Source organism: Tupaia chinensis, unplaced genomic scaffold (genome assembly GCF_000334495.1).
Source record: "Tupaia chinensis unplaced genomic scaffold, TupChi_1.0 Scaffold000146_1, whole genome shotgun sequence".
NCBI lineage: Eukaryota > Metazoa > Chordata > Mammalia > Scandentia > Tupaiidae > Tupaia > Tupaia belangeri.
In genome coordinates this window covers 3,186,509-3,199,480 of record NW_006159616.1, presented here as the reverse complement: position 1 = coordinate 3,199,480, position 12,972 = coordinate 3,186,509, and the positions used below count along the sequence as shown (strand labels likewise).

Genomic DNA, 12,972 nt, shown 5'->3' with positions numbered 1-12,972 from the left:
TTTTAATAAAGAGTTAGAGTTTTGCTATAGGGTGAGTGTGCTTGCCAGAGAGACAGAGAGAGACCAAAAACAAGAAATCACCCTCCGGGGGGATGGTCACACTGCAGTCCCTTCTCCTCCATTTTCTTCTCTGGGTCTTGGGTTTGCACACACACATACCTGGTGTGAGTTTTAAGTCGCCAGGTCTGAAACTTGAACCGTGGTCGACTATGTGGGAGTCTGGCGGTGTAACCTGGTCCCTATTCAGGCCACCTTAACTACCTGAAACTCCTTCATGGGCAGATTCCCGTTATTCAGCAGCCACCAATCCTGAAGGGCGTGTCACCACCCTGCACTCCCAAACTCATCCCTCACCAGTGCTGAGCGCTGCTCCAAGTGTCTAAACACCTGTATCAGTCAGAGAGCCTGGATCAGAATCTTCTGCACTTAGCCTGTGGAGACAGTGAAGCGCAGTGTGTCATAGATCATGTTCCTTCTTCCTACCTAGGCTTCCCAGGCAGAGCCTGCAGTCTGATCCCCAAACAGCTTTTCAGGGCCCACATTTCTTGGCAGATGCTGTCATACACCTGCCAAGAGACATTCAGGACTCATTCTTTTTCCTTTTTTTGGAGAGAAAGAGCTTTGCTATCGGGCACACGCACTTGCCAGAGAGACAGAAAGAGAAAAATCACCCCCTGGGGGGATGGCCACCCTGCAATGCCTTCTCCTCCATTCTCCTTTTGGGACTCTGGGCACATACACACATACACCCAGCATGAGTTTTAAGCTGCTGGGTCCGGGACTTGAACTGTGGTCAACTACATGGGAGTCCAATGATGTAACCATTATGCCACCTGCTGGTCCCTAATACTCATTTCTTCAAGAACAGCTTTTCACCATTGAGTAATAGGCTCTGTGGGCTCATGAAGTGAGACCCTGTATGGTGTTCAACTACACTTGGGAAAAACTGCCTACTGCTACGGACAATTTTGTTCTTGTGCCCTGATAAGTCTTATTGAGTCTCTTACTGTGTATATATCTTCAGGGATGGAAGCCTGCAGAAATCAGTGGTTATCCAGACACAACCTACAAAGACTGTTTATTTGGGAGCAGCCTGGCTTTCTTCATGAATACATTTTGTAAGGTGATGGCCCGCAAACAATGAAGATGGAAAACCATTTATACACTGCAACTTCATGAAAGGAGGGGGGAAACAGAGGCCCGCAGTTGGTTTTATACTCACCAGAATGGCTTGAATGAAGCTGGAGGTAGAAAATAATGTGATTTTCGCCAATGAGGTTGGTTTGGATTTAAAGCCCACCCCCACCTTTAAAAAGCATAATTTAGTTTTATTTTTCCTTTTGTTCCCTTTATTTAAAAGGTGCTTGGATTTTTTGTAGAGAACTGATAAACTCAGGGGTGGTGGCGGTCTCAAAGTGAACCCATGGCTTGGGCCCTGACATAAGCAGGAGCACCGTTTAACACACTGCTCTAGGCTGTGCTGCCCCCACGCGCGCAGCTCTCCGCAGGGCTGGGAAGGAGCTTCTCTTAGACTGGCAGAGGGACGTTCCCACCCGAGTGCAAGTCACCAGCTTACCCACAAAACGTGTCCTTCCCAACTATCTGTGGAGACATATGTGCATGCATGCACTGATACGTACACTCACACACACACCTCCTTTCCCCCGTGCCCAGGAACAATTTAGATTAGACAGTGAATAGCCAGACAGTAATTCCCAAGAACGGGGCAACGGCAGCAGCTGTCAAAAGGAGAAGTCACTTTACTTTCTTTTAAACTTGCAATGTTTGTCTTTATTTTGTTCTTTATATTTTGAAAGTGAAAAGAAATAGTATTGAGTCAATTTCTTTTTGTTTTTGTCGTTTTTTTAAATATTTGTTCTATGTATTTACAAGCCTTAAAGTTGCTCTAAAGATTTCAAAAGTAGTAAGAGTACTTTTCCCAGGGTAGCACTTTTTTTTTTTTTAAACAATTCTTGGAGTTCTCTGGTCCACAGCATGTCCTTCTGTTCCAAGGTTATGTATGTTTTGATTACTATTGTGATAATTTAATTTTCTGAAGCAAGCTGAGAGGCAGGCAGAAAGATTTGATGCCAAAAAAAAAAATCTTTCTTACCTTGTTCACTCCAAACCTTCTCAAATCTGAACTAACTACTATGCTTTAAAACAAACGTGAGGTGCATATGAAGGGAAGGGAAATTTATTTCTCTGCTTTTCTATTATACAAGTTGTTTACAGAAACTGCAAATTAAAAAATTACACTGGCATTTGCAGTCCTTAAAATAAATTAAAAGTTCTCAACTTTTTTTTTTTTTGCTAAACATCTTTTAAAGTATGAGTCCTTGTTTAAAAAGAAAAGATTAAAACAGAAAATATTTTCTATAAATAATACATGTATTTTGGTTTAGTGCTCCCGCCCTCAGGTTTGAAGTTTACTTTTCCAGTACCTTTTTCCTCCATGATCACCTTTTTTCTCTTTCCCCTCTCCCACTCGTGCACACGTGGGGGTTTTCTGCGAGAATTGGCCTTGCTGCACTGTGATTGGCGAAGACGTGAAACTTTTTAAAAAAATACTTAAATTGTTTCTTTTGTTTTGCTTTGTGTATTTGATGTTTCAGTTATCCTCAGACTCCTCTTCTGCTTCCCGCAGCCACGTGAAGAACGCAGTGACGGACTTCAGGGCCACGCCCTTCCCGCTCTGCTCCGCCGGGTCCTTGCTGCTCTCCCACTTGTAGAAGGCGTCCTCCGAGATCACCTCCTCATCGTACAGGCAGTCGAAAAACATCCGCAGCAAGTCTGCAAGGGGGAGACTGACCGTCAGTTCTGAGCACTGCAGGTGCGAAGAAAAGGCATGTATTTTAAAGTCATGAAAGAACACACATGAATTCCCCCAGGAAAAAGCATCCATGACAAGTCGTCACACTTGCTGTGGTAATAAGAAAAAGCACAACTTGACTAAAAGAAGAGGAAAAGAAAATAGGCTATTTTTTATTTCTATCATTTTGTTCAATTTGAACTTTTTAGTAGTTATGAAGCTATTTCATAATATGTAGTTCTCGACCTAACCATTTTAAAAATTAAACATAATTGTACTTTTTAAAACTTTCTTCTTTATACATCTCTCAGTATTATTCACAAATTTCTGAGGGGAAGGCAAGATACAGTTCACTCACTTCTGATGATGTTTTAAAAAATGAAAAGAAGGGGCCAGCAGGTGGCATGGAGGTTGGACCTGGTGGCTTGTTTTCTCACTTTCTCTCTCTGATGAGTGTCTATATCAAATTTAAAAATAATAATGATGATGATAAATAAAATTAAAAAAATAAATAAAAGAAAATAAATTGGGCCAGCAGGTGGCATAGTGGCTAAGGTGCTAGACTCCTATGTAGTCAACCATGGTTTAAGTCTCAGAACTGGAACCTTGAAAATCATGCCAGGCATATGTGCATGCATGCCCAAATTCCAAGAGGAGAATGGAAGAGAAGGGACTGCAGTGTGCCATCCTTCCGGGGGGGGCAATTTCTCACTTTCTGACTTTTTGTCTCTCCAGGGAGTGCATGCACTATAGCAAAAATTTCTTTAAAAAAAAAAAGAATAATCATTCATGTGGGAAATATGGGCAAAAGCTACCCCTCATCTGGATTATATACAGTAGAACTACAGTTAATTTTTTCTAAGAGGTTTTTGCGTTAGGGCATGTGTGCTTGCTGGAGAAAGAGATGAAGACAGTGACAGAGAAAGTGAGAAGTCACCCCCCAGGAGGGAATGGCCACTACATAATTCCTTACCCATTTTTCTCCTGGGATCTTAGGCATGTGCACACATGTGCCTAGAGTGATTTTCAAGCCACTGGGTCTGCAACTCAAACCACTGTTGGCCATGTGGGAGTTCAGCAATGTAAATGCTAAGCCACCTGCTGGTCCCAGTTAACGGTTGTTTAAAACATCTGAATTATTGGTACCAGCACATGGCATAACGGTTATGTCGCTGGACTCCCACATAGTCAACCATGGTGTGAGTCTTGGACCTGGCAACTTAAAACTCATGCTGGGCAAGTGTGCATGTGTGCCTGCCCAAAACCCCAAGAAGGGAACAGAGGAGAAGGGATTGCGGCTTGGTCATCCCTTGGGGGTGATTTCTTGCTTCTGTCTCTCTGGTAAGTGCAAGTACCCTGTAGCAAAAAATCTCTCCTAAATGAATGAATGAATGAATGAGTGAATAAGTAAATGAACGAATTTAAATAACTAAATAAATGAATGAGTAAATATATAAATGAATGAATGAATGTCCAGACTATCAGTAAATTTTTAAAGAACCATTTATTTCATTTTATTTATTACTACTATTATTTATTTATTTTAAAAATTTGACCAAAAGAAAATTTTGACGAGAGAGAGATGGAGAGAGAGGGAAAGTGAGAAAGCAAGCCACCAGGTCCAGGACTCAAACCAGCTGGCCATGTGGGAGTCTAGCACCTCAACCACCATGTCACCTGCTGGCCTCCCCAAACTATTAGTAATTTTAATTCTATTCTGTGCTTATAATGGAAACTTAGCTTATACAAAGAAATGGAAAAAGTTGGGACCAGCAGATGGTATAATGGTTATGTTGGTGGACTCCCACATGGTAGGCCATAGGTTGAGTCCCAGACCTGGAGGCTTGAAACTCACGCCAGGTGTGTGTGTGTACATGCCTGTGTGCCCAAGATCTTGAGAGGTGAATGGATTAGATGGGATTGTGGCATGGCCATTCCTCCCTGGAGGATAATTTCTTGCTTTCTGTCTCTCTGTCTCACCAGCAAACACACTCTTTAAAAAGAGAGAGAGAGAGAGAGGAAGTTAAGCCCTAATACAAGGTTTTTAAAAATAGTTGCCATAGGGAGTATACACTTGCCAACAAGAGACAACAAGGGGAAGACAGAGGACATGAGATGGCCATGCCACAGTCCCGTCTCCTTCATGCTCCTCTTATGATTTTGGGCATGTATGCACACGTGCCTAGCTAGTTTATCAAGCCACTAAATCTGGGACTCGAACTGTGCAGTCGACCGTGTGGAACCCAACTGGCTTAACCAATGTGACACTGGCGGCCTCCAACCGAAGGTTTTATATATTCCCTTTTTATGAAATTCCTTTACTGTTAACTCCTAAATTAATTTATAGACAGTTCTCCCTTTCATTCACATTAATGGAGGGAGGCAGTGAGATAAATGATAAATGCTAACAATCAGGTTTAGAATAAACCAAACATATTAAAAGTTTCCTATACTGATCTTTGTAATTATTTCAGTCAAGTTAACATTGAAATCACTTGTCATTCTCTAAACTCCGGTTGGTCTATGGGGAAATGGAATCAAGTGGCTAGGATTCTGTTGGTGGTGAATCTAGAATCAAACATCTCTCCAGAAAGTACTGAATCTGGTAATCATGAGAGATACTTTAATTTTTTTTAAGAGGTTTTCGCTATAGGGCGCGTGTGTTCGCCAGACAGAGAGAGAGAGACAGAGAGACAGAAAGAGAAATCACCCCCCAGGAGGGATGGTCACACTGCAATCCCTTCTCCTCCATTCTCCTCTCGGGATCTTGGGCACACACGTACATGCGCCCAGCATGAGTTTTAAGCCACTGGGTCCGGGAAGTGAACTGCAGTCGACTACGTGGGAGTCCAGCGACATAGCCATTACGCCAACTGCTGGTCCCGAGATACTTTAATTTGACTGGTGGAACACAGCATCATTCTTATCTGACTACTGAACCATCTCATTTGAAAAGTTAGTGTCTTCTGAAAAGAAGAGGAATAAGGAAGCTTACTGTTTAATAATGACTCTTCAAAGAATCTGAGAGAAAAAAACAAAATCAGGTTAAATCCTCTGATTCATACTTCGTCTCTTCAGCTATTCTCTGAAAGTAATTTATCTGAATCTTTTCCTTTATCTCCCAGAGGGATTCAACAGCATTAGGAAAGAAGAAAACTTTATAAAAGTCACAACCTAAGGCAGTGCCAAAGAATGACTACAGTGTTTCTCCAGGACAGGGAAGTGCTCACGATGGCCAAGCGTGGCTCATGGCTACCATGCTAAATGGTGCAGATACTACTGCCATCATCGCATACAGCTTTATTAGATCTGCCTTGAATGAGGAAAAAATTACCAGCAAGTGGCATAGTGGTTAAGGCACTGGGCTCCTCATGGCTGACCACAGTTCAAGTCCCAGACCTGGAGGCTTGAAAATCACACTGGGTGCATGTGCATGTGTGCCAAAAATTCCAGGAAGAAAATGGAGAAGGTATTGTGGCCTGCCCATCCCTACTGGGGGGGTGATTTCTCAATTTTTCTCCTCTTACTTTCTCTAGCAAGTACACATGTCAAATGGCAAAAATCCTGAAAAAAAAAAAATCACTAACATAAACTAGTCTTCTTACTGCCATTTTCTCATATAAGTTAAGCTTATAAAAAATTCAGGGCCAGCAGATGGTGTAGAAGTTAAGGTAGCTGGATCCCACATAGCCAACTTTGCGGTTCAAATCCCAGACCTGATGGCTTAAAATCACACTGGGCATGTGTGCCCAAAATCCCAAGAAGAGAATGAATAAGAAGGGATTAGAGTGACCAGCAGTTGGTGTAATGGCTGTGTCATCAGACTCCCATTGTAGTCGACTGTGGTTCGAGTCCCGGACCTGGTGGCTTAAACTCACACGGGCATGTGTGCGTGCGTGCCCAAGATCCTGAGAGGAGAATGGAGGAGAAGGGATTGCAGCGTGGCCATCCCCCCTGGGGGGTGATTTCTCACTTTCTGTCTCTCTGTCTCTCTCTGTCTTTCTGGCAAATGCATGTGCCCTATAGCAAACAAAACAAAAACGAACAACTAAAAAATTCAGCTTTATTAAAGGTGTTGATTATCTGAATGTTTGTTACTGATGATTCTTTTATTGTCCACTCTTCAAACCCCAAATCACCTCCAAGGCCTTGGCCTAACCCAAACAGTCTCACTTACTGGCTGGGTTAATAGTAACATGATAAAAACTTACTGGCAGGTTGGTCAAGTTTTACTATTGATGCTTGTAGTGCATAAAGTGCTTGCAGTTCCTTCTCTGTATCCGAGTCTAGGTACTTGAGTAAGATCGGCACTCTCTGCTTGATAACAGCAGTGTCCACTCTGAAGGTAGAACAGTCAGCTAGAGGTAATAGAAAAAGCAGGAGTGAGCACACAACCATGTTCAGCTTCCTGAGTAGATAGAACCCATATAACTCTACAATGGAAGAGGTGGCAAAGATTTTGAAATCCAAAATGACCCCACATTTTTTTTTTGGAGGTTTTTGCTATAGGGCGTGTGCGCTCGCCAGACAGACAGAGAGAGACAGAGAGACAGAAAGAGAGAAATCACCCTCCGGGGGGGATGGCTACGCCGCAATCCCTCCTCCTCCGTTCTTCTCTCGGAATCTTGGGCATGCACACACACGCGGCTGGCGTGAGTTTAAGCCACCGGGTCCGGGACTCGAACCACGGTCGACTACGTGGGAGTCCAGCAACATAGCCATTACGCTAACTGCTGGTCCCCAAAATGACCCCACATTTTTAATGGAACATTCTCTCACAGATAATAAAAACCATGGGGGCTGGGGAGAGAGGGCAGATGCATCTTGAGTGTACCCAATTATTTATTTATTTATTTTGGGGAGAGATTTTTGCTATAGGTTGCATGCACTTGCTGGAGAGACAGAGAGATAAAAAGCGAGAAATCACCCCCAAGGGGGATGACCACACCACAGTCCCTTCTCCTCCATTCTCCTTTTGGAATTTTGGGCATGCACACACAGAATGAGTTTCAGGATGCTAGGTCCAAGACCTGAACCACAGTTGGCCATATAGGAGTCCAACACTCCAGCACTATGCCACCTGCTGCTCTACCTCAAGTATTTATTTTTAATTATGATGAGGTATGATGGCTTTATGACAAACTACAAAGCAACATCAGGGCCAGCCAATGTGTGGTGGTTAGGGTGGCTGGACCCCAACTGGCTGACTATGTCAGTCAAGTCCCAGGCCCAGCAGCCCAAACACACCAGGCATGTGCATATGTGCCCAACATTCCCCAAAAAAGGGAGAAACAGAGAAGGGACTGCAGTGTGGCTATTCCTCATGAGGGGTGTTTTCTTTTTGTTCTCTTTCTCTGGCGAGTACGCACACTCTCTAGAAAAAATTAAACAAAACAAAATGAAGCAACATTAATCTAGTGTCTCACCATAAAAATGGTAGGTAAGTAGAACCAGCAGATGGCATACATTGCTGGACTGCCATGTAGATTTTTGCCTTATAGCAAAAATCTTAAAAGAAAAAAAAAAAAAGGTAGGTAAGCAAGGTAAATAGATAGGTTACTCTGCTTGATTTAATCATTCCACACTGTATATGTATGCCAAAGACTGTATTTTCAAAAGTAATATTGGGACCAGAAGATGGCATGATGGTTATGTCACTGGACTCCCATGAAGTCAACTGCAGTTCAAGTCCTGGACCTAGTGGCTTAAAACTCACGTTGGGTGTGTGTGTGTGTGTGCCCAAGATCCCAAGAGCAGAATGGAGGGGAAGGGATTGTGGCATGGTCATTCCCCCCTGCAGGGTAATTTCTCATTTTCTGTCTTTCTCTGGTGAGTGCATGTGCCCTACAGCAAAAATCTCTCCAAAAAGAGTAATATTGATAAAAAAAAAATAAAGTAGGAAATTTGAGTAGTTTAAAAATGGAACAAAAATTAAGAGAATTCAAATAAATCTTTTCAGAAAGGTAAAAGAATTGGAACAATTTCATTATTACTAGAAGATAAAGGACTAATTATGACAGTACCTAACCAAGGTCTTTTGGGGGAAAGGCACTACTACATAAAGGGACCAAGGGAAGCAACCTCTGTCCAAGAAGCATAATGTTTATGTTTATTTCAAATTTATGATAGGATTTATGTGTTCATCAGACAGAGACAGAGAGAGAGAAAGGGAGAAAGCACCCGCCACGGGGATGGCCACGCAGCAATCACCTCTCCCCTGCCCTCCTCTTGGAGCCTTGGCATGTGAGCACATGTGCCCAGCATATTCCTCAGCCACCGGGTCCAAGCCTCAAACTGTGCAACCAGTCGTACAGGACCCAGCTGCCCCAACCACCATGCCACCTGGCTGGCCATAACTGTGTTTCTAAAAGCAGCTTTTGTAGTTTGCAATTCTGGTTTTGAAACACCATGGTCTTTTAATTCCATAGGTACTAAAAATGAGTCTTTTAATTTTTGTGAAGATTTTCTATTTAGCTTGTTATTTCTCACATTAAATAACTAATAAAGAAAAAATTAATCTGGGGCTGGCACCATGGCCTGGTGGTTAAGGGAGCCAGATCTCCACATGGTTGATATGCAATATAAATCCTGGCCTGTTGGCTTGAAAAACATGCCAGATGCATGTGCATGCATGCCCCAAATCCTTACATATTTGAGAAATGGAGAAGGGACTGCAGCGTTTCCATGCCCACTAGAGTGTGATTTCTCTCTCAGGCTTTCTCTTGTAAATGCATGTGTCCTTTGGCAAGTAAAAACAATTAAACGGATAGAAAATATTGTATTATAATGCTGAAACTATATTAAATACCAAGAAAATATTCTCTTCTTTTTTATTTTTAAGGTTTTTGCTATAGGGTGCATACATTTGCTGGAGAGAGACAAAGAGAGACAGTGAGAGGAGAAGTGAGAAATCACCCCCCAAGGGTCATGGCCATGCTGCAATCCCTTCTCCTCCAGTCTCCTTTAGGGATTTAGAGCATTCACACACATACGTGCCTGACATGATTTTCAAGCCTCCATGTCTGGGACTTGAATTGCAGTTGGCCGTGTGGGAGCCCAGTGCCTTAACTATTATACCACTCGCTGGCCCCAGGAAACTATCTTCTAAAGTCATAAAGACAGACCTAAAATTCTGAGGCAACTTTTGAACTGATAGATCTCATTTCAGTGTAGAAATGTGGATTTCTATCTAAGGCTACCTGTATGTCCTTATTAAATATTGTTATATATTGTATGCAGCTTATAATATTTAGTTTCTATCAATCATAATCCTATCCATCTATGCAACTCATAAACAATCAATAAAGCTATCTTAGATAAAGTCAACATAGAACATATGAAAACTGTTAATATTTTCTTTCCTTATGCATATATACTTACAAAAAAAGACTTTCCTGTTGGGAAGAGCCCTCCATTGTTATTAGGTGATGACTGTTCAAGACTTTCATTGTAACTCTCCAATGAAGGGAGGAGGAAGACTTTTGAGTCTTGCTGCAAAACAGCTACCTATGTAATAGAGTGTAAGATACCCCAACGAACGTGCAGCGACTTTCCGTTCACTTGGAGAGAACAAAACGTGTAGTAGTAGCTGCCAGTACCTGGGTTCTCTGAGGCACACGAGCTGTCGGCCCCCATGCCTGAGCCGGCCAGGCACTGTGGACAGAAATGCCACGCATTCGCACAGAAACTGAACTACAAGTTGAGGGCAGGTTTTGAAGAAATATAAATTAAGACCATGTAGTTGATAGCTGACACAGTGGGGACTTCGGATGTTAAGAGCTGCCTTGGAAATGTCACTTACCTATAATAGCTGCTTTACAGACGGCTGTCATTAAAGCTCTAAGGAATGTAGGTGAACTCATCTGGCTTTCATCTAGGTTAGCCTGGAGCAAAAAGAAATGGAATAGTTAGAGCTACTCTTGCATACGAGAGAAATGATTTTCCCAAAACCAGGGCTGACCTGGTACTAAGAGCAGACAGAAGGGGTTACATTTTTGCCTGTTCTTGCTAAATTTAAACAACTGAGAAGTTGAAAAATAGTTTGGTTATTGCCATTTCTACATGAAAATGTTCCAAATAGCAATATTTAGCTTATAGAGAGCCTACCACTGCCTGTCCTCTGCTCACTCAATTATATAATTATTAATTACATTTGTAAGTGGAATCACTTAAAAACATTTTCCTTTCTCAACAGATTAATCCATGTTAAGATGATCTATCCAAGTCCATGAATTTAAAAGAACTACACTATAATTGCAGTGTATTTTAAAGTTACTTTCTCAATAGTGTGCTACCATTCTTTTAAGTGCCAACATGCCTTTTCATTATTTTGTAGGGTGTGTGTGTGTGGGTGGTGTTCTACACAGGGTGTCACTGGCTGTGATCCTCCTGCCTCAGCACTGCAGGTAGCTGGGACCGCAGGTGTGCACCACTGTACCAATTCCTTCAGGCGGGGTCCTGCTGTTGCCCACACTGGCCACTTACTAACAACCTTCCTGCCTCAGCTGAGACCATGGACATGTGCCACTGCCCTTGGGTTTTATTTAGAGTGGGCCAGGAATTAAATCTGGGTCCCCCAGCTGGCCTAGTAGGCTTGCTTCTTATCTTCATTTCCGTGGGAATCATGCGTTAATAGAGAACTGCCTTGAACAGATCCTTCAGGTGGTGAAAAAGCGTAACTGTTTTCTAAAGATGGCAAGAAAAATGTACTTAGAGATGTTAAACACATTAACATTTGGTTTCTTTCTCTTAAGGTCCAGTTTGTTGCTACTAGACACTATAAGGAACCAGAGACAAACAGGAGACATTTTCTAAGCAGGTCTTTCAAGTCCTTTCCGAAGTTTACATTCCTTATGCCTGTGAACAGAGCCAACGCTCGTCTCAGCTTCCTTCAGCACAGCACTGCGCTTCCCACCGAAAGGGTCAGCCTTACAATACTGGTCAGGAAAAATGACAGCTGTCATTCTGGACTTCTGCATTAGAAAGCTAAAAATTTCAATGATATTTAGAAATAAGTTTATGTTGAATTTTAGAACTAAGGTATATTAACCTTAGTTAATATTTTTTTTAACTTTATCTATCTATCTATCTATTTAAATTTGACCAGAAAGGGACAGAGAGAGAAAAAGAGAGAGAGAGAGAGAGACAGAGACAGAGAGAGAGAAAGTGAGAAAGCAAGCCACCAGGTCCAGGACTTGAACTGCAGTCGGCCATGTGGGAGACCAACGCCTTTAACCACCATGTCACCTGCCGGCCCCCTTAGTTAATATTCTTAATTAACCTTAGTTAACCTTAGCAGCTCTCTTTTTGTTGAATACTTAAAGTTACATGTCATTTGAGAAGAACTGGTAGTTTGCGAGCAGTTAAAGGTGAATAACAAGCCAGATGGCCAGCTCTGCGGGCTATGTATAGAGCTGAACACGGGACCGTGTCCTAGCCAGAGGCTCCACAACTGATCTTCCCCATAGAACAATGCGTGTAGGCTTCACGATGACTCTATGTGGTACAGCCAGTGGACAGCCTAGACCACTACAAGTATTTTATTAGGCTGAAGCCAGACTACTCTAATTCCCAAAGAAGTTGATTCTGCAGACTATGAGCAATAATAAACAAAGAATAAATGAGAGAATAACACGTTTTGGATTCAACATAAACAGGTTCACAGAGCTATTTCAAGCGCTGAATGTCACCTGAAATCCCCGAAAGATTAGCTGTCAAGCACAATTTGAGAAAAATAAAATTAGCTAACTGTAATTAGATAAAAAATACTACTTCAACACCATCTGACTGCTTCTTCTGTTACTAACACACACATGTGAGCATGTGGACACACACACAAACACACATACACACACCTGCACATGTCCTCTATGACACAGAACCAGTGCTGTGATTCTAGTGCTCAAGAGTAGAACAGATCTGGGGACCAGCAGTTAGCATAATGGCTATGTTGCTGGACTCCCACGTAGTCGACCGCGGTTCGCGTCCCGGACCCGGTGGCTTAAAACTCATGCCAGGCGCGTGTGCGTGTGTGCCCAATATCCCAAGAGGAGAATGGAGGAGAAGGGACTGAGGCGTGACCATTCCCCCTGGGGGGTGATTTCTCGCTTTCTATCTCTATCTCTCTCTGTCTGTCTGGCGAGTGTACGTGCCCTATAGTG

The 12,972-nt window shown here is 42.6% G+C and overlaps 1 protein-coding gene across 11 annotated transcripts in view; it reads right to left on the bottom strand.

The window, feature by feature from the left end:
• Nucleotides 1–1,872: 1,872 nt before the first annotated feature.
• EIF4G3 (eukaryotic translation initiation factor 4 gamma 3) overlaps nt 1,873–12,972 on the bottom strand; it is a 418,798-nt gene continuing 407,698 nt past the window's right edge. For all 11 annotated transcript variants that reach the window (XM_027770593.1, XM_027770592.1, XM_027770595.1 and 8 more), the window contains 3 exons: nt 10,614–10,695; nt 7,024–7,170; nt 1,873–2,793 (listed from right to left, as the gene is read on the bottom strand). In XM_027770593.1, the coding sequence (XP_027626394.1) occupies nt 2,612–2,793; nt 7,024–7,170; nt 10,614–10,695 (411 nt within the window). In that variant the 3' untranslated portion in view covers nt 1,873–2,611. The remainder of the gene's footprint in view (nt 2,794–7,023; nt 7,171–10,613; nt 10,696–12,972) is intronic.